This window comes from Calcarisporiella thermophila (genome assembly GCF_041956535.1).
Source record: "Calcarisporiella thermophila strain CBS 279.70 unplaced genomic scaffold VTP21scaffold_26, whole genome shotgun sequence".
Classification (NCBI taxonomy): Eukaryota; Fungi; Calcarisporiellomycota; class Calcarisporiellomycetes; order Calcarisporiellales; family Calcarisporiellaceae; genus Calcarisporiella; species Calcarisporiella thermophila.
The window spans coordinates 118,619-138,462 of record NW_027192216.1 but is presented as its reverse complement, the minus strand read 5'-3'; the positions used below and the strand labels follow the sequence as shown (position 1 = coordinate 138,462).

The 19,844-nt window shown below is 46.9% G+C and overlaps 8 protein-coding genes across 8 annotated transcripts; 5 read left to right on the top strand and 3 right to left on the bottom strand.

Moving 5' to 3' along the window:
* Positions 1–1,707: 1,707 nt before the first annotated feature.
* VTP21DRAFT_6237 (uncharacterized protein) lies at positions 1,708–2,202 on the bottom strand (the record flags this gene model as incomplete). Its single annotated transcript, XM_069396845.1, has 1 exon — positions 1,708–2,202. One exon carries the CDS (start codon positions 2,200–2,202, stop codon positions 1,708–1,710), a length of 495 nt encoding a protein of 164 aa, XP_069247122.1.
* Positions 2,203–2,517: 315 nt separating this feature from the next.
* VTP21DRAFT_6236 (uncharacterized protein) lies at positions 2,518–3,743 on the top strand (the record flags this gene model as incomplete). Its single annotated transcript, XM_069396844.1, has 6 exons — positions 2,518–2,581; positions 2,650–2,730; positions 2,795–2,944; positions 3,010–3,076; positions 3,142–3,604; positions 3,669–3,743. 6 exons carry the CDS (start codon positions 2,518–2,520, stop codon positions 3,741–3,743), a joined length of 900 nt encoding a protein of 299 aa, XP_069247121.1.
* Positions 3,744–3,918: 175 nt separating this feature from the next.
* On the top strand, positions 3,919–8,748 carry VTP21DRAFT_6235 (uncharacterized protein; the record flags this gene model as incomplete). The annotated part of the gene is made up of 15 exons (XM_069396843.1): positions 3,919–3,921; positions 3,993–4,178; positions 4,239–4,340; positions 4,408–4,516; positions 4,587–4,600; positions 4,679–4,819; positions 4,881–4,958; positions 5,016–5,100; positions 5,163–5,266; positions 5,336–5,471; positions 5,546–6,539; positions 6,632–6,788; positions 6,871–7,651; positions 7,729–8,145; positions 8,231–8,748. The coding sequence occupies 15 exons, from the start codon at positions 3,919–3,921 to the stop codon at positions 8,746–8,748; spliced, it is 3,825 nt and encodes a 1,274-aa protein (XP_069247120.1).
* Positions 8,749–9,149: 401 nt separating this feature from the next.
* VTP21DRAFT_6234 (uncharacterized protein) lies at positions 9,150–12,466 on the top strand (the record flags this gene model as incomplete). Its single annotated transcript, XM_069396842.1, has 8 exons — positions 9,150–9,218; positions 9,315–9,411; positions 9,482–9,942; positions 10,003–10,089; positions 10,149–10,286; positions 10,358–11,294; positions 11,383–11,525; positions 11,588–12,466. 8 exons carry the CDS (start codon positions 9,150–9,152, stop codon positions 12,464–12,466), a joined length of 2,811 nt encoding a protein of 936 aa, XP_069247119.1.
* A 332-nt stretch (positions 12,467–12,798) lies between these two features.
* VTP21DRAFT_6233 (uncharacterized protein) lies at positions 12,799–14,523 on the bottom strand (the record flags this gene model as incomplete). Its single annotated transcript, XM_069396841.1, has 1 exon — positions 12,799–14,523. One exon carries the CDS (start codon positions 14,521–14,523, stop codon positions 12,799–12,801), a length of 1,725 nt encoding a protein of 574 aa, XP_069247118.1.
* A 501-nt stretch (positions 14,524–15,024) lies between these two features.
* On the top strand, positions 15,025–15,644 carry VTP21DRAFT_6232 (uncharacterized protein; the record flags this gene model as incomplete). The annotated part of the gene is made up of 3 exons (XM_069396840.1): positions 15,025–15,056; positions 15,114–15,187; positions 15,517–15,644. 3 exons carry the CDS (start codon positions 15,025–15,027, stop codon positions 15,642–15,644), a joined length of 234 nt encoding a protein of 77 aa, XP_069247117.1.
* A 245-nt stretch (positions 15,645–15,889) lies between these two features.
* On the bottom strand, positions 15,890–17,822 carry VTP21DRAFT_6231 (uncharacterized protein; the record flags this gene model as incomplete). The annotated part of the gene is made up of 6 exons (XM_069396839.1): positions 15,890–16,332; positions 16,416–16,725; positions 16,890–17,381; positions 17,462–17,566; positions 17,632–17,698; positions 17,785–17,822. 6 exons carry the CDS (start codon positions 17,820–17,822, stop codon positions 15,890–15,892), a joined length of 1,455 nt encoding a protein of 484 aa, XP_069247116.1.
* Positions 17,823–18,826: 1,004 nt separating this feature from the next.
* VTP21DRAFT_6230 (uncharacterized protein) lies at positions 18,827–19,587 on the top strand (the record flags this gene model as incomplete). The annotated part of the gene is made up of 5 exons (XM_069396838.1): positions 18,827–18,850; positions 18,925–19,020; positions 19,119–19,196; positions 19,265–19,505; positions 19,583–19,587. The coding sequence occupies 5 exons, from the start codon at positions 18,827–18,829 to the stop codon at positions 19,585–19,587; spliced, it is 444 nt and encodes a 147-aa protein (XP_069247115.1).
* Positions 19,588–19,844: the final 257 nt, after the last annotated feature.

The following is a 19,844-nucleotide window of genomic DNA, read 5'->3' as shown; positions in this document are numbered from 1 at the left end:
GCACTCTTGAACCCAATATGCACACTCCCTTTCTTTAGAAATGCCGATAATTTCATAAGCATGGTGATCTCCACCCGATATTTGTGAGTAAGTTAGTCTCAATATTAAAACAGAGCTATTCATTTTTTCAGCATTTCTTCTAAGTTAGATTTCTTTTTTTTTTCACTCTAGGTTCAAAATTACTGTCTAACTGCAGCTGAGAAAATCTAGATAAGCTCGTTTGACCAAGAGAGTTCACCTACCAGAATTAAAACACAACCTAAAGATTAGAATACGAGATTTCCAATCTTCCCTAAGGTTAATTAGAGCTATACAGATTTCAAGCATACTGTATAGTTTTTAGGTCAAGGATGAAATTGGATTAGATTGAAAGTTGCTTTGAGTACTTTTGATGCAATAAGGACAAGCACATAAATCTCTATGCTTTGTCAGCTCCTCAGATGAGAGATTACAATGAAAAATGCGTTAGTTTTTCATTGTAATCATTCTGAGCCTCGAACTTTTAATAAAGTTAAAGATATCTTTTTTTTTTCACCTCAATGCTCCTTTCCATTTATACTTTTATTTGCTCTCAGTGTCTACTCAAATTCATGAATTAATATTTTATTGCATTTCAAAATATATCTCTCTATTTGGTCTTCAACCTCTTGACTTTTCTATTCAGAACTGCATTTCAGAATAGAAAAAAATCCCTCTTTTCTAACTACCACAATAACTGGCTTCACATACAGCCGCAAAGAGGATACATAAGGGGCAGTATGGATAAAATTTAAGTAGAATTAAAAATAATTGTAATTATAATACATAAAAAATATAGATGAGTGTACATGAATTTTTCCCAATCCACGAATATATTTTTATAAGATTTTATGGCATGCAAGTATTCAAACTATAAATGAGAAGGCGCAAAACAGAGATGCAACACAATAAGTTCACTCTATGAAGTGAAATGAATTGAAAAATAATTAGCGTCACTAACTTTGCGCTTTAATATCATTTAACGTGCCATTGTCAAATTAGTTTGGTGATATGTACCGCTCCAAACACAACTGCACCAGAGAAAAAGTACAAAATGTGGAAAATCTAATAAATTAATTTTCTATTTATGTCCATATTATCGGTAGCATACCTGATATTTTGGATCTAACAGGGTTCCTGAGACCAGTGCAACAAATATTCTGAGCTACAGAGTTATAATCAATATTCCACTTTCAGATTGTAGTTTGGATAAAGCACAGTATTAGTCAGCGAAAGAAAAAAGAAGAATACTAAGAAGACAATATCTTTAAAGCGGAATAGTGCATAATACTCTGTTTCAAACTTATCAAATATTAAAATGGTATAAAGTTAAAAAATGGAGTCAGCTATATTGCGAAAGGGAGGAAGTGAAGGCATAAAAATAATGGAGACCTGCGTGGGATATATTTCATAGAACCAAATCTGGTAACATTTTAAACAAAATTGGTTGTTTATAGGCTAATTTCGAATATATACCAACGGACCCATAAGTAAACAGTTTTCCTAAATCTAAATCGAAAACTGTATAGGATAATCATCACTAATTTATTCAGATAGAAGTATACAATAAGAGGGGAGGAGGGGTAAATAAAAGATTTGAAAAATGCATATGTAGAGTATAACAATGAATGAATAGGTCAATGGGCTGTGCAAGTATGGAATAGGAATGGGCAGGATATGACAGCACAATTATTGATTGACCTGCATCTGCTCTCGACCTGCCTCTTTCCTTTGTTGCGCTTGTGCCTGAGCTTCGTCATCACCAATCGTGCGATTCACCCCAGACTGGATGGTGCCTTTGGCATGTTCTTTTGCACCCTCCATCCAATCCTCTTGGCGCTTTCGTTCGTGCTCAACTTGGCCTTCGCGACGTTGTTGCGCGCCTTCATGGGCGGTCTCCTTGCTGCCCGATAACTGTCCAAATTCCTCCTTTGCCATCCCAACGGCAGTGTTATAGTTCGCAGACGTCCGAGACGGCCGTTCTTCTTCCTCGCGTTTTTGCTGATGAACATCAGCTTCTCGGTGCTGGGCAGCCGCATGTTCCTGCTCGGCTGTACCTTTCTGAGAGAGCTCCGAATTTCCGAACAGATTGCCGGCCTTCTCTTTTACTTTTCCAATTGTGCTTTGAAAGGTGGATCCAGTCTTAGTAGGCTCGTTCTGTTGGCGGTTAGCGTTGTCAGACATTTTTGAAATTGCTTGTTTTTACTGATAATTTCTAAGGTATCTGAGCGTTGGAAACTATCGAGTGGAATAAGATTTCTGCTGCCTTTTATATACTCTTCTAATGAATGGCGTTGCATTTCTTTTTTGATCGTAATCTCCATTTTTCAGATGAAAATGACGTCGAAATTAGCTGTAGTTAGGCAAAGCGCCTCTCCTTTTATGGCAATGACAAGCCACTACATTGTCAGGAGATGAATATGTCTGGTATAAAGCAGCTTTGCCACTCGCGGGCATATTGGGTGTTGAAATAACACTGCGATAGAAAAGTTTTCTGGGATGACGGTCCAGTCTCTTGCTAAGTTGACCTTGAATTGCGGGCGGTCCATGCCTGTTCTTGGCCGTAAATAGATATATGGAGGAATTGTAAGCGTTTATTTACACCTCTTATTCCATTCCTGATTTGTTTAGTCGGCACTTACCGCATGAAGGATCCACAGCAAATTAAAAGTGTGGTGCGAGCAGCTATTGAATCTGGCTACCGCCTTATAGGTTTTTTATTATGCATATTCGTGTTGTTAACTCCTATTGATGAATTCTTACCTTTAATTGTTAGATTCGGCTACTGGCTATGGTAATGAGGCGTCGATAGGCGAAGTTCTTCGCGAACTCTTCGCCGATCCCGCTCTCAACTTGAAACGGGAGGATGTATTTATTGCGAGCAAGCTCGCGCCCAAAGATCAGGGATATGATGCCTGTACTAGAGGTGAGCCAATTCTTTATTATGATATGGGATCTAATGGCTAAAAGTGATGGTTGATTCCACTCTAGCCGTTGAGAAATCACTTCAAAATTTCGGTGTAGAATACATCGATTTGTATTATATTCACTGGCCGGGGTAAGCATACAGACATGCGACTATTTTCTAGAGGATTGGTCTTCTCACAGCCCTCCTTATGCTAGAACGCAAGGCCTCAAGCCAGAGGACCCGCGAAATGCCGAAAATCGCCGCGAAAGCTGGCGTGCCCTCGAGCAGCTCTACAAGCAAGGGAAACTGCGTGCCATTGGCGTAAGCAACTACACTGTGGAGCATTTGAATCAGCTCCTCTCGCACTGTGAGATTCCGCCCGCAGCTTGTCAATTTGAGATCCATCCACTCTACCATGATCTCCCGCTGATTAACCTGTGCAGAGAACGCGGAATCCAAGTGCAGGCATACTCCAGTCTAGGAGAGGGGCATCTGGTCAGGGAAGATGGAATTGTTCTGCCGCAAATTTACAAAATCGCTGCGTGGCACGAGAAAACGCCGGCGCAAATCTTGCTACGTTGGGCGGTTCAGCACGGCTATGGCATCATCCCAAAGAGTACGAGCGAAGAGAGGGTTCGAGAGAACGCTGACGTGTTTGGCTTTCAATTGACGGAGGACGTAAGCGGAATGCTAACATTAGTGGCGGTATTAGGAAGCTTGACCCATCTACTTACTGCTTTAGGAGATGGAGGTGATCGACTCTCTTTCCGCGAAGTATCCGCGCAAATTCTGCTGGGATCCTATCAAAGTCTTGTAGCTTTTGGCAGAGAAGGAGCAAGCAATAGTGAAATAAACGAAAATTCGATCAAATTGCAAAGGCGTGGCATTCAAACCCCGCCACCCCCTCTCCACTGAATAAAAAATAGAAAAAGCTCGTCAAATTTTTTGCTTCATCTGTAGTCTCATCATTAATCTGATAGCTTGGATTTTATATGGTAATTCAATGCACTTCGAGCATGTAGGGCCATAATTCCTGATTTGCGTGAAATTTGATGTATTTTTCTAGGCTAAAAAGGAGAAAAAGCAAAAAGAACGCGAGGTCAAAAAAGCCTCACGTCCGGCTAAGGCAGACTGGCGCGAAGGCTTCAAGAAGAAGCAGGTTGGGGTGGCGGATATGACCCTGTTGAGCAAAGTAAATAACGAGCAGATCAACGACAATTTGAAGAAGCGGTTTGAGAATGGTGACATCTATGTGCGTTTAGATTTTAAATAATGGGTGAAGCTCTGTCTCACACGAATTATGGGATGATAGACATATATTGGGCATGTGCTTATTAGTGTAAATCCATTCCGAGATCTTGGATTGTATAAAGACGAGATTTTGCGGAGTTACCAGGGGAAAAACTTGCTTGAGGTAATTTTCTTCGCCGTTAGAGTGTAAAATGAACCAAAAAGTGTGCAACTTATCATTTACTTTGCAGATGCCTCCTCATGTGTATGCTATTGCAGAATCTGCTTATTACCACATGAATAGTTATAAAGAGAATCAATGTATTATTATCAGTGGAGAATCTGGTGCTGGAAAGACAGGTAGGCTATGCTATGTCTGTAATATTAGTTGATGGGTTGCTAATAATTCTATGTTTCGTGATCCTGTCAGAGGCTGCAAAACGAGTAAGCATTCTGGATTGATATCTCAGGAATTAAACAGGAGTCAAACCTTAGTTTTTTCGGTTTTTTTACCTTGTGTAGATCATGCAATATATTGCCACAGTAAGTGGTGCCAAAGACTCGTCTATCCAGGAGATCAAAGACATGGTCTTGGCAACTAATCCACTCCTCGAGAGTTTCGGATGCGCTAAAACACTGAGGAATAACAATTCAAGTCGACATGTAATACATGATTTCCATTGATATGCTGTGCATCTTTTCTTATCATTGTATTCCTCTGCAGGGAAAATATCTTGAAATCCAATTCAACGAACAAGGAGAACCAGTCGGAGCCAATATTACTAATTATCTCCTTGAAAAGGTGTGTATAAATAGATTTCACCCTGTTTCCTTTATGGGTATTTAAACATGGCTGCAGAACCGTGTTGTAGGTCAAATTGATAACGAGCGCAATTTCCATATATTTTATCAATTATGTAAGAGCGCTCCTCCGGAATACCAAGGTAAATAATTATCCATATGGATTTGTACACACTCTTTGGTAATCTTGTTATTTTCCCATTAGAGCAATATGGTATTCAAGGGCCTGAGAGTTACCTGTACACTAGCAAAAGTGGATGCTTGGAGGTCCCGGGGATTGATGACGTTAATGATTTTAAAGAAACTTTGGTATGAAGCAGCCATTAAGAAGTTTTGTTTCTTGAAACGGTCGAATCAACCTAATTTCCATACAATTAGAACGCAATGAACATTATAGGACTTTCCAAACAGGAGCAGGATGAAATCTTCAGAATGCTTTCGATTATTTTATGGCTAGGGAATGTCACGTTTGCCGAGGGAGATGATGGTTATGCAGTTATCATGGATGAGGATGGTAGGTCTTAGTTTGAGGAACCCTATTACCAACCAGTTTGAGCTAACATCGATTTTTTTTTTTTCATGGGATAGTGAATAATTTCATTGCATACTTGATGGAAGTCGACCCTGCCGCTTTGAAAAAAGCACTAACAATCCGTGTAATGGAAACGCAGCGTGGAGGCCGCCGTGGTTCAATTTATGATGTTCCGCTCAATCCTGTCCAGGCAACAGCAGTGCGCGATGCTTTGGCCAAAGCTATTTACAATAATCTCTTCGAGTGGATTGTGGATCGCATCAACTCTTCCCTTCGTGAGCGCAGCCGTTCATCCTATGTCATTGGTGTGCTTGATATTTATGGGTTTGAGATTTTCGACGAAAACAGCTTTGAGCAGCTCTGTATCAACTATGTGAATGAAAAGCTCCAGCAGATCTTCATCGAGCTCACACTCAAGTCTGAACAGGAGGAGTATGTGCGTGAGAAGATCAAATGGACGCCAATCGATTTCTTCAACAATAAGATTGTGTGCGACTTGATTGAGGAAAAACGTCCGCCTGGAATTTTTGCAGCTATGAATGACGCATGCGCTACAGCCCATGCGGACTCGTCTGCCGCCGACAACTCGTTTGTGCAGCGACTCGGATTCCTCTCATCGCACCCGCACTTTGAATCCCGAGGCTCCAAGTTTCTTGTAAAGCATTATGCAGGGGATGTGCTCTACAATATTGCCGGCATGACGGATAAGAACAAGGATCAACTTCTCAAGGACTTGCTCGATCTTATTAGTACAAGCAACAATTCTTTCATTGGTACGCTGTTCCCAGATCGTGTGGATCGTGATTCGAAGAAACGGCCCCCCACTGCGAGCGACAAGATCAAATTGTCGGCGAATGCGTTGGTCACGAAGTTGATGCAATGCCATCCCTCCTACATTCGGACCATCAAGCCCAATGGGAATAAAAGCCCGTCAGAGTATGATCAGCAGATGGTGTTGCATCAAATCAAATACCTGGGGTTGTGCGAAAATATCCGTGTCCGTAGAGCGGGATTTGCATCTCGGCAGACGTTCGAGAAATTTATCGAAAGGTAAACTGCATCTTCTGAAAATCTTTTATGCACTCCTTAAAGGGATCATATATAACACCTCATTTACCATTAACCTCGACTCCTGTTTTCAGGTTCTATCTCCTCTCGAAAAGGACTTCCTATGCTGGAGAATACATCTGGCAGGGTGACGCAAAATCTGGCGTGGAGGCAATATTGAAGGACTGCAATATCGCCAAAGAAGAGTGGCAGATGGGCGTAACCAAAGCATTCATCCGACATCCAGAGACGGTGACTATCAATTCGTTTATTTTGTTGGCTAAAGTATAGCTTTATTGAATGATCTTTTCCCTTTCATTCCCATTACTTTCAGCTTTGGGCTTTGGAACATTTGCGCGATCGGTATTGGCATAACATGGCAATTCGTATTCAACGAGCCTGGCGTAATTATCTTGCCTACCGCAATGAATGTGCTGTGCGAATCCAGCGAGCATGGCGACAGAATAAGGACCAGATTCGTTACTTACAGTTACGTGATTATGGACACCAGGTTCTCGCTGGTCGCAAAGAGCGCCGTCGCTTTTCATTGCTGAGCATGCGCCGTTTCGTAGGCGACTATCTCGGCGTGGCAAACAAAGGAGGTGCTGGGGACATGCTCCGCGAGGCATGCAATTTGAAACCAAACGAAACCGTCGTATTCTCTGCGCGGATAGAGCTCCTAGTTCCTAGGGCAATGCGCTCCAGCAAGCCGAGCCCGAGAAGTTTGGTGATGACCGACCACAACATCTACATCGTCGCCTCGACCGTCGAGCGTAAACTGCTTACAATGACGCTCGAGCGCACAGTTCCGCTTAATCTGGTGCAGTCTGTGAGCGTGTCCACCCTACGCGACGACTGGATTGTGTTGCATATAAACTCCCCCAACCCCCTCGACATTGATGTGGTATGCACCTGTTTGTACAAGACAGAGTGGATCGTGCACCTGCTGCAGCGAACCGGGAATCGCGTGACAGTCAATGTCGCGGAGACAATCGAATATGTGAAGAAGAAGGATAAAAAGGCCACCCTTAAATTCCAAAAGAATGAGGCGGCCAAAGAGGCCACCTACAAGAGTCATATTATTCAGGTTGCAACAGGAGAACCTGCTAACAGTGGTATGTTGAATGCATCACTTGGATGTAGATTTAGTATAGGCTAACGGCTGAATGGTTTTGTATTTGCATTACTTTAGCATCGTTCCCCCCTTGTAAACGCAAGCAGGTCACTCCTCGCCCTATCACTTCTGGGAAACTGCTCAAAAAAGGCGGGCCTTCCAATTCAACGGCTAGCCGACCTCGCCCTCAGAATATCCCAGTGGCGTCCAACCGCGCGCCCGTTACCTCTGCCAACAGTGTCCCCGCCCCCCCGCCGCCTCCTCCTGCCCCGGCTCAGATCCCCGCGACAACTCCGGCTCCCCGAGTTCCCCCCCAAAACAAAGCTGTGCCGCCCCCGCCGCCTCCACCACCACCCCCGCCGCCCCCGTCGGAGCCGCAGCTTCCAACCTACAAGGCAATCTACGACTTTATGTCGCAGGAGTCTGGGGAACTGTCCCTCAAGAAGGACGACATCGTCGAGGTGGTTGAAAAAGACGATAATGGATGGTGGCTGGGTAAATTGGATGGGAAAGAGGGTTGGGTACCAAGCAATTATTTGGTTGAGTACGAGAGACCAAAACCCAAGCCGGCTGCATCCAGACGAAGCATTCCACCGCCGCCTCCGCCGCCCCCCCCCTACTGTAGCGTCTAGTGCACCTGCGCACCACTCGGAGGAGATATCCGCGGCGAGTACCCAAGTGGCAGTGCCTGTATTCCCAGGAATGGGAGGGGGTGCAACGTCGCTTCCCCCATGGAAAGCTGAACTCGAGGCGAGGAAGGCCGGGACGCAGTCTAACGGTGGAGCTGCAAGCAACATCGTTACTCCCGCGGCTCGCCCCTCAATCCCAGTAAAGCCCTCTTCCTCCGGGAGTAGTCCAGTTCCTGGTCCACGCCCAGGAGTTCCGAAGCCTGCCGCCCGACCGACCTCGATTGGAGGAGGAGTTCCTAAGCCTGCACCTGCGCCTGCACCACGACCCAATGTTGGCGCAAAGCCAGCCATTGCTCCAAGGCCTGTGATACCGCCTCGCCCTGGGGGAGCGCCTTCGACTTCAGGAGGGGCAGCAAAGGATCTGGCCGCTATATTAATGAAGAGGCGGCAGGAGATGAATGATGAATAGAGGGAGACTATTTGCGGTCTTGTGAGAATGGAAATTCTGAGCATTTTTTTTTTACCTTGCCGTTACAGTGGAATATTATTTTTTACATTATATTAGCTCTTCTAGAGGATGGGATCATCTTTGACTATAGAGAAGTCTCCGACCTTCCCCCCTTCCCCCCTTCCCCCCTTCCCCCCTTCCCCTTACTTTTTCCTTTACATCCAATTGTTTACATCATATACGGACACAATATATACATAGATTGTTTTTTTTCCCTTGGTGCGAAAAGAATAGTAAAGATTTCTTGGCCGTGTCGAAATAGAAAATTCAAAAAAAAAATCTACATTCAATTTTAATGGGATTTCCCCAATCAGATACGCGTTGGAAGAGACTTTTAAAGCTGGAGACGGTTGAATCATAAGATGTTCAAAAAGAAATTAGAGCAGACAAGTAAGTATAGACATGCAGTCGGCGCACCTTCCAAACGAGAGGTTAGTGATCCCGCGGAAATTCTCTCGTCTGTTAGGCGTTGATTTTTTAACATTGTTCTATTACTTTTTCCCATTGAACTTCACCATGGCCAACAGCTTTGGTACCAGGACTTATCTCTCGGCGCCTCTCCGTCAGATGCATCGAATGGCCTCGCCGTAAACCAAGAATGGATCGCAGCGCGATGGGGAAATAGTTTGTACTCTATTCGATCGCTGGTCTTTTTTGCTCAAATTTATATCTTCATTGGCATTTGAACTGATAGCAGGTGGAACGCTCGCCATTCTCCCCCTACACAAACCAGGAAAATATCCAGATCCCACTCTCCTGCATGCGCATGGCGCCATCACCGACTGGGAGTTCAGTTGCTTTGACTCGCTTCTCTCCAGCGCCGGAGAGGATGGTGGTGTCAAAATCTGGAGACCCTCCTCGACTAGCAACGAGTTCGACCTAGTGACCGAGTGGAACGCAGGCCAAAGAAATAAAACGGACATTGTGAGGTGGCATCCCACGGTCACCTCCATAATCGCCACTGCACATGGAAAAGAAGTGCGTATATGGGACAGCACAAAGGCAGGCGAAGGCCACCTCTATGAAATGGCCCATGAAAATGCGATCCACGCGGTATCATGGCGAGGTGATGGTTCTGTTATTGGAACCACGTGCAGGGACGGATTTTTGCGAGTCTGGGATCCGCGGCAAGAGGGCAGCCCGGCGATGGTGGGGGTAGGCTAGTTGAATGTGAAAATTTTGAACGCGGTTTATGCATCTGTTTCACTTGTTTAGTCAAGCAAGCACCATGAGGGTATCAAATCGAGTCGGGTGGCATGGATAGGAAATACAGATCTTGTGCTTACCACCGGGTTCAGTAAGGTAAGGCAAAGTGTTAATTTACTTCATTGAGCGTAGGATTAAGCGTGTAAGGCGTATAGATGCGTGAGAGGGAGTACGCGCTTTGGGATGTGCGGAGTCTGTCCAAGCCTCTGAAGAAGACGCTCATGGATGCATCAACGGGTATTTTAATGCCACTAGTGGATGAGGATACAAAGATTGTCTATCTAGCAGGCAGGGTAAGCTTTGCAATATTGCCATGGTTTTATCTGCAGTCGCTAAAAACAAGCGGAAATCGAATATATACTAGGGGGACACAACAATGCGGTCGGTAGAGGTGTCAGCTACGGCGCCCCACTTTACCGAGAATTTGACTGGCACCAACTCCCAGATCTCCGGGGCGGCGCTGGTACCCAAACAAGCATTGGACGTGATGCATGTTGAGATTGCTCGTCTTCTCGTCGTCACCCCTCAGGCCATCATTCCAGTATCCTTCCAGGTTCCGCGGAGAAATTACCTCGACTTCCACCACGAGCTTTATCCGTGGACAAAGGGGAGTGAACCCGCATTAACGGCTGCAGAATGGCTAGCGGGCGAGACAAAGGAGGTTGCCAAAATCTCCTTGGATCCAGCCGAGCGCGCGAAAAAGGATGTGGCTACTTCGACCACAGCAGCTTCTGCTGCGGCACCCTCCCCCTTGCCTGAATCGCATCCCCATTCGTCGCTTGAGCAGAAGACAACATCCTTAACAATAAGCGGCGATTCTCCACGACAAATCACCCCATCGGGTGAAAAGGTTGGTCAACTAGAATCTGAATCTACTCCTGCTCCCTCCCAAATCCAACAGCGTTCGGCCGCCGCCACTCGACTTGCAACCGCCCGCACCTCTCTATATAAATACCTCACCGGAAAGCCATATCACCCGAGCCAGTTCTTTGACGATCTCCGGGACCTGGATGTCTCCAAAGGTGCCGAATGTGATCTCATCCAAGCTAACCCTCGATTTATCGCCGTGGCGCTTTCAGGGTCCGGTGGGCGGGTTGGAATCATCGATGTTGCCAAGCCAGGTCGCCTACCAACCCGCTTGCCCGCCGTGGTATGTCAGAGTTCGGTGACCGATTTCAAGTTCGATCCATTTGAACATGATGTACTATTAACGATCTCAGACAATGCACGAATCAATATCTGGAAAATCCCGGAAAATGGTCTTGAGGAAGATGTCCTGGAACCATGGGGGAGTATTGCCGGTGAGTCCATTAGCTCAGCTCCATGTTTTGCTAACACTTGGTTTCCTTCAACTTTCATTATTCTAAAAAAAAAACTCCTCTCTGATAGTGCCAGATAAGAAGCGAGTGAACAACTTGATTTTCAATCCGGTGGCGAAAGACATATTTCTGACGGCTTCGGGCGATGCGGTGCAGGTCTGGGATCTGGCGAAGCGGGAAAGGCTGTTTGAAATTGATGGACTGGGTGGCGGGGTATGTGGAGCATTAGGCTTTTCGAAAATGGAGAATACTAATATTGTTATTCTGGTAAATAGATTTTTAGCTGCACGTGGAATACTGACGGCTCCAAGATTGCCGTGGCCTGTCACGATCGCAAACTGCGAGTCATTGACGTGGTCACACGAAGTATCGCGAGTCAAGGCCCTTTGCACGACTCCAGGCGGCCATGCCGGATCGTTTGGCTAGGAGAGACCGAATACTTGGCGAGCGTCGGCTTCGGCCTTGGATCACAGCGGGAAGTCCTTGTCTATGGCGAGGATGTGTCAAAAGGTCCAGCCGACCGCAAAGCTTTGGACGTATCACCAGGCGCGCTAGTGCCGCACTACGATGCTGACTGCAGGATTCTTTATCTGGTGGGTCGCGGAGACTCAAGCATCCACGCAATCAACATACACTATGATGACGCGTCTCAGCCGAAGCTTGAGCGCTTGCCATCCTTTGAGTCGGGATCCCTCCAACAGGGAATGGTCTTGCTTCCCAAGCGATGTTGCGACGTTAGAAAGGTAGAGTTGGCGAAGTTGTTCAGGCTGACAAAGAATAGAGTCGAGGTGGTGGGGATGCATGTACCCCGGCAGCGAGCCGAATATTTCCAGGACGATCTCTACCCGCCCACGCTCGATGTGGAGCATCCTACGCTCTCAGCTGAGGCTTGGTCTGCGGGAGAAAAGGCGGAGCGGAGAAAAATCGATCTGAGACCAGAGGACATGACTCCGTTGTCGCAGGCTCCGCAAGTTGGCCTGACGGCGGGGATGAGGAAGGTGCATTCGCCCTCCGAGTTTCAGACCGCCGTCACCGATGATCAACGAAAGCAGAACATGCTCGATAACTTGTTTGCTCTCTCCAAAGAGGACGAGGATGAACGCCTGCCGCAGGACGACATGGAGGGAGTGGCCGAGGATGAGTGGGATGACTAGGTATGAAGTATGATGCTAGATTTATCTTGGTTGAATTCTCTATTTTTTTTCTCCTCATTGAGCTTCTCTCTCCTGCTTCAATTGAGTTTTCAACTGGACCATTTATATTTTTCGTCAATGGATAAAAAAACACTAGTAATTAAAGGAAACACACAATTCTACTGATAAAAATACCCAAAAATAAATACAAAGGGTAAGTGGGGGAGGGGAAAAAAAAGTCGGCTGATAGGAAAAGAAACACGGGGAGAGTGAAGGTTGCAAAGAAATACAGAATAAACAGTTCAAAATGGATCTAAATTTCACAACGGAAAGGGTCCCTTTAGATTTCGCCCTCATTTCTTCCGCGCGACCCGCGCAAGTTCGTTTTGTACCTCGGCCATCTCGTTTCTCGCCTTCTCCAACATCCGCTCCAACTCTTGGGCACGCGATGCCTCCTGATCCAAGAATGCTCTCAACAGCTGCTGTTCCTCTTTTGCGAGCCTCAGCTCCTCCTCCTTGGCCTTGTTCGCCTTTTCGGTGGCCGCCTTCTCAATGGCCGCCTTTTCACTCGCCATAATAGGGGCGCTCCCGCCTCCCCACGAGGAGAGGAAGCCGCCAATCCCGGCCTGTTTGGTGCCCATGCGGAGCCGCTCGATCTCTTGTGCATGTTGCGTCGTGAGTTCGTCGAGCAATTCGGAGTGCCGTCTCGTTAGGGAGCGCAATTGCTCCTCATGTTGTTCGTCGAGCTCACGGGTGTGCGCAAGATACTGCTCCTCCTGCTCTTCAAGTTTAGCGCGAGCAAGCTCATTCATGTGGATGGCGTCGTCGAGATCCCTCCTGACCTGAGTCAGCTCCTCCAGTCGCTCCATGAGCTCTCTCTCAGCCTCTGATTTTTCGCGCTTCGCGGTCGACGCCTCCTCCTTGAGCTTGTTCAAGGACGCCTCCATGCGTCGCAGCTGATCCTGCACATCCGTCCCCTCGCTCAGCTGTTTTTCCAGTTCAATCTTTTCCTCCTTCCAGCGCCGGCCGCTTCTCTCCAACTCGTCCATGCGGTCCTTCGCCTCCTTGACATCGAGGCGAAGTCCCTTGATGACATCCTCGGCCTCGCGCAGATCCCGCTCCAGATCCCGGCGGATTCGCTCGGCTTCCCTCTCAGAGGCCAAAAGGCGCGTCTCACTCGCACGCAAATTATCGCCCGCATTGTTCAGATCCTGCCGCAGGTCCGCCACGACCTGCTCGAGGCGGCGCTTCTCAGTTCGGAGCTCCTCCATTTCCTGGGCCTTGTCGTCGCGGCCCCTGTCCCTTTCTCGTAAGCGCGCCTTGGCCTCGTTAAGTTCGGCCTCGATTCGCCTCTGCTCGTTCTCCGCATCTTTGATCCGACGCCGAAGCTCTGCCTCCTCTCGTGCATCGATGGCCCCTCGTTTCTGTCGATCGCCACTACGAGCTCCATGCACGCGCTCAATTAACCGTTCACTCAATCGTGTCACCAGCACAAACGGATCATCCTCCTGCTCATCCATTTGGTCTTCTCGCCTGATGGTCTCCTCCGCCGCCTCTCCATCAGCAACCGCTCGCATGTTCTGCTCGCGCAGCTCCGCCTTAAGCAGCTTGCACGCTTTTCTCACTTTCATCGCAGCTGCATCTCGAAGCTTTCGCTCCTCCCCCTGAGCCTCCTTCATGCCCTCCTCCATCACTTCTTTGCGCGCCTGTTCTCGGGCTCGTTCCTGGAGCGTCGACAGCTGCCGTCGCAGATCTGATTCAAACTGCTTGAGCAGATTCTGCTTGATGGCCTTCTTTTCCTGCTCATGCTGTTCGCGCATCTCCCTCAACAGATCCTCCACTTTGCTCTTTGGTATTCCTTCATCGCGGTAACCCTCGCGGCGGTATCTTGGCTCCATGCCGTCTCGCCACTGCGGCTCTTCGTCGTAGAAATTCTGTTTTCGTGGGCGGTATTCGCCGGAGGAATCAGGGGTGCGGTAACTCACGGGGGTTGCAGGGAGATTGCGACCGCTGCTGCTGGACGTGGAAGATGCCGATTGCCGATCTCTTGCAACTTGTCGCTGGTAGGTCGTTGGCATGACCTTGTAGGGAATCGAACGAACCAATGAGTGGAATGGGGGGATGGGGGGAGAAACAAACGCTTGGTCTCGATTTGAATTTCAGGTACCAAATACTCCCAGGTGTATAAAATATAAATTAATATTGGTCTAATAATGAAGACTACCCAATCTAACACATCAATTATCAGCAAGTGACGAAAGGAAGTGAGCAAGAAGAAAAAAAAGGAGAGAGATATTGGGATTCTAGAGCGAAGCGTTAGCAGAGGGTAGTAGCAAATAAGGATCAACACGGGTTAAAGATAAAGGGAAGAAAAAGGGGGTCGTCAAAAAGGGGTGGAGATAGTTCTCTATTAGAAAATCGAATTATTAAAAATGCGGGACCGGGTGATAGGTGGGGGATAGTTCCTATTCAGGAAGAATGCGTTCCGATGCCGAAGAATGAGGCGACCGACAACCTACATAAAGAAATAAAAAAGCTTGCAACTTCTTTCGGAAGAAGAGGATTGCTGCAAGTAGAGCATGAAATCAGAAATGACAGTCCCCCAGCCACTGTAACTTGAGCCACGGGAATTGGAGCTATCCCCTCGGGACGGGCTGAAATGAGACAGGCTTAAGCGCGAGATCATCCCTACAACTGGTGTGGTAGCGAGCGGTATGGGCAACCTTACCGGTTTGGAGTCAAGTGCGTAGAAAAAAAAAATTCCTACACAACGTTTGGCCCTATTTCAGCGGAGGAATTGAAAGAATTGGATCGAAAAAGCACGTAGCCGACCCTCGCCAACCATTTCTTACACCATTCCCAAGCGAAATTCGGGCTCCAATGGCTTTAACAGATAATTTAATACAATACATGTATGGGGGGCGACGATCTTCTCGTTTGATTGCGATCACAGGATTCGTTTAACTTTCGAAAACCGGTCATATAAGGGTCATAAATCGATTCTTTCCTTGGGAACATTAAAGGAATCGAACATAAAAGAAAGTGGACATAGAAGCATATGGACATCATAGGGTCAAGGTGGACAAAAACCCCTTCACCTTCATGGGCAAGAGAGAAGGGGAAAAAAAATAAAGAGAATAAGATAAGATTCCCTGGTAAACAAGCAAAACCAAAATATGGAAGGAAAGCGCTCGTTTAAGATGAAATAAAAAGGAGGAGAATCTAATGCGAAGGAAAAGGGAGAGCAATAACACTATAAACCAAAAGGAGCGTGACAAATGTTATAAACACAGCATAAAACACTTCTCTTTCTTGCATCCAAACACTCAAAATAAACTAAAGCAAAGAAGAAAAGAAAATACTATATAAAATATTCAAAAGAAACCCCCAGAGAGAAAGAAAAAAAAAACCCAAAAGAAAAACAACCATGAAAGGTTTGAATGGTTAAGAAGAAGTCTTCACCCCCACATTTTGCTGTTGTCCAACACGTCCGTTCCGAGCTTGCATCGAATTTCGCTGACCTCCGCCTTGATAGCGCCCTTGAGGTTGTGGCTGTTGAACTTTGTTCTGTTGCTGGTGCGGATGCTGTTGTTGTTGCTGCTGCTGTTGCTGTTGTTGTTGTTGGGATGGGTCTTCCATTGACGAAGGCGCTACATACAAACGCTTGTCAATCACAGGAGGAATGGCCTTGATTTCAGTTCCCAGTTCCTGCTCAATCTTGTACAAGTTGAAGCGATCCTCATAGGTGATCAAATTGATGGCCAAACCAAGATGACCAAAACGACCAGAACGACCGATACGATGCAAATACGTCTCCGCATTCTTGGGGAAGTCAAAATTAATTACAACATTTACGGCTTGAATATCGATACCACGCGTGAGAAGATCTATAAACAAAGGAAGGAGGGAAAGGCGAGTTTAGTTCATTTGAGTTGGGTTATTGACACAAAGGGTCAAGATGATACTTTACCAGTGCACACGAGATTGCGGCACACACCATTTCTGAAATCGTGGAACACACGGTTGCGGTGGCTCTGCAGCATGCGGGCATGACTGTAGAAACAGGAATAGCCAAGCTCGGTGATTTTCTTGGCTAGAAGTTCCACTCGGTTGGTTGAATTACAGAAGATAATCGACTGGTTAATTTGGAGTTTGGAGAAGAGCGTGTTGAGACAGTGGACCTTCTGGCGCTCCTCGACGAAGGCGTAGTACTGTGTTACTCCGCGCAGCGTCAACTCGTCCATAAGGTTAATTTCGTAAGGCTTGACGAGGTATTTATCCTAGTAACAGAGATCAGAGATCAGATTCGGTTAGAAAAATCCTATACTGGAAGTGGGTGGGGGTGGGAACGAGTGTGGCGATGAGCCAGTCGCTGGGACAGCAAGACAGCCCTTCTCCCCTCCCTCCTCCCCCCCCCCTCCCCACAAAAAAAAAGAAACGGTACCTTGAACGATTTGACAATCATGGGGAAAGTAGCACTGAACAACATGATCTGTCGCTCCTTCGGCAGGTGGCTCAACAGCTGCTCCACGACCGGCGTGAACTCGGGGCTTAGCAGCTTGTCCGCTTCGTCCATGACAAAAGTCGTGCATTCGGAGAGGTCGGCAACCCCTTTGCTCGCCAAGTCCAACAGACGTCCGGGAGTGCCGACAAGGACGTGAACAGTGTCCGAGAGACGCAGGATGTCGTCTTTGAGGGTCGTGCCGCCGGTGGTCACCATGACCTGCACGCCCATATGCTTGCCTAGGTTTTTGCACACCTGAGACGTTTGCAGAGCAAGCTCACGAGTTGGAACCAGCAGAAGCGCCTGGATCTTGGGCTTCTTGACATTGATCTTCTCAAGGGTTGGAATCACAAATGCCGCCGTCTTTCCGGTGCCGTTCTTTGCACGTGCCAGAATGTCACGACCAGCCAGGGCGATTGGAATTGCCTCTTCCTAAAACATACCAAGATGATCATCAATATATATGCGCCATGGATCGCGATGATGAAGCCTCATGAAAATCGCAAACGTACTTGAATAGGGGATGGCCGCTCAAAACCGCACTCAAAAATTCCCATCAATAGCTCCCGCTTTAAGAAATAATCTTCAAACTCATTGCCTTTGGTTGCTGTTACATCCTGTTAACGATCATGAGATCATTAATGCCATGAGACAGAAAGTCCATTATAATAGAAGAACCAACCTCAGTCTGAGGCCGCATATCTTTAGGTGGGAGTTTCAGCTGCCTCTTCCAGGTGTCGTTTTCGTGGCTGATGAGGATGAATGGAAAGGCAGGCAAAATAGATAGATCATGATTAGAGATGCAGTCAGATCAAGACAAATCGGCTCATCTTACTTGGTCGACGGTGGTTGTTGCGTTGCGTTTGCCGACATTACGATGAAAAAAATAAAAAATTAAAAATCACAAGAGAGAAGAGAAAAAGAGAAAAATCAGTGTGGAGAAAAGTCAAAGACAATCAGAAAAATAAGAACAAGTAAAAGAATAAAAAAACTATGATACAGAAAAGCGTGAACCCTGTAAAGAATCAGAAGAGATCAATTTGCAAAAGGAGAAGAGAGAAGAGATGGAAGATACGCGCGAATATAATAAGAATATTGGGAGGCGATCTTTTTTTTTCACAGAATATTGAAAGATAAACAAAGAGTAGGCCCAAATAGCTTTTTGGCTTCCAAGTTTAGGAAAGAAACACTGTGGAGAGTGGAGAATGGCTAAACAGAGAGATAGCTTGTGGGATGAGTCTTTAGAATGGATGGATGGATGGATGGATAGGTCGTCTTTAAAATTGGATTTCTCAGAAGAAGAGGGTGGAGCAGGGAAAAGTGGGATTGCGGGCTTTGAAAATTTCCAAGGGCGCTAAACCACCATGTTTCTGAGCGAGTTGCTGAGGAGCCCGCCAGAAAAACAAGTTAGAGCATGAACCAGAATGCGGATTCGATGCAAACAAGGGTCGGCGGGCCGCCATCAGAAAAACTTCGCCGCTGCTAATGCTACGAGCCCACGCGCTCATTGCTGAGCCCTCCCCTCTCTTCTCTCTCGCGCCCTCCTCTTTCTCCCTATCAGTGGTGGTGTTCTACCTGAAGGGGGAGAAGGGAGGGGGAGGGGGTGGTTTGGCCCGGAGTTCGGCGGCCAAGTGCAACCCGTCTGACTCTTCTCCCGCCCCAAATCTCCCGCAGCCCGGCCTGGTCCAGTCTAGAACAAAAAAGCCCATATCAAATTCCCTCGTTCCCCTATCGACGGTTCAATTTCCCTGCACCAAATGACCTGGCAATATAGCCCGTGACTAGATTTGGAAAACAAAAAACAGAAAAGGCCCAATTTATCTTGCCCCGTTTCTCTTCCAACACAATAGGAGAGCCCGCTCCACCACCCACCCACAATGTCAATCAAACGCATCAATAAAGTGATAATCCCATCATCCTCCCGATTTTCTCCCCCGTGATATATGACTCCTCTCCCTCCTCCCTTTTCTGTTAGGAATTGCAAGACTTGGCGCGAGATCCTCCGTCAGACTGTAGTGCCGGGCCGATAGGCGAGGACATGTTCCACTGGCAAGCAACCATCATGGGACCCGTAAGTTGTTTGATGGCCCCTTGGCTTCAGCCTGTTTGCCAATGATGAAACCTGATTGTTTTCCTCGAAATCCCCCTCCCTCTCATCCGGCTCTCTAGACTGACAGTCCATATTCCGGCGGCGTTTTCTTCCTTGATATCCACTTTCCAACAGATTACCCATTTAAACCTCCAAAGGTATGCTCATCTCTCTCACTCGTACCATTCCGCTCTCTTGATCTCACTTTTCCCTTGAATCGATGTAGCTTAGCTTTACAACAAAGATATATCATCCCAACATTAACGCCAATGGCTCAATCTGTTTGGACATTCTACGGGATCAATGGAGTCCCGCACTCACCATTTCGAAGGTGCTCCTATCGATATGCTCACTCCTCACCGATCCTAATCCCGATGATCCGCTGGTGCCCGAAATAGCCCACTTGTTTAAGACGGACAGGGCCAAATATGAAGCAACGGCACGCGAGTGGGTGCGGAAGTATGCATGTGAGTCTTTCCGTACTCAACCTAGTCCGCACCATAACCCAAGTGACTAACCTCGCTACTATTCTCTTGCTCATCAGGTTGATTGGTAGTTGACGTAATAATAAACTTTTCTTCCCAATCTTTCAAGCACCCTTTTAAGTTTGACACCCGAATTCCGCAAACGCAGCGGCTAGCCGCGATTGTAAAGGGATTCTCCACCCCATATATTACTCCATTCAAGTAGCAATTATCTCATAGTGATGAAGGACAAACGTTCCCGTATACTGTACACATTTGAATCCAAATCTAAATATACTCGAAATATCCTATGGATGATCCGTGACCCTGCACTTGAAGTTC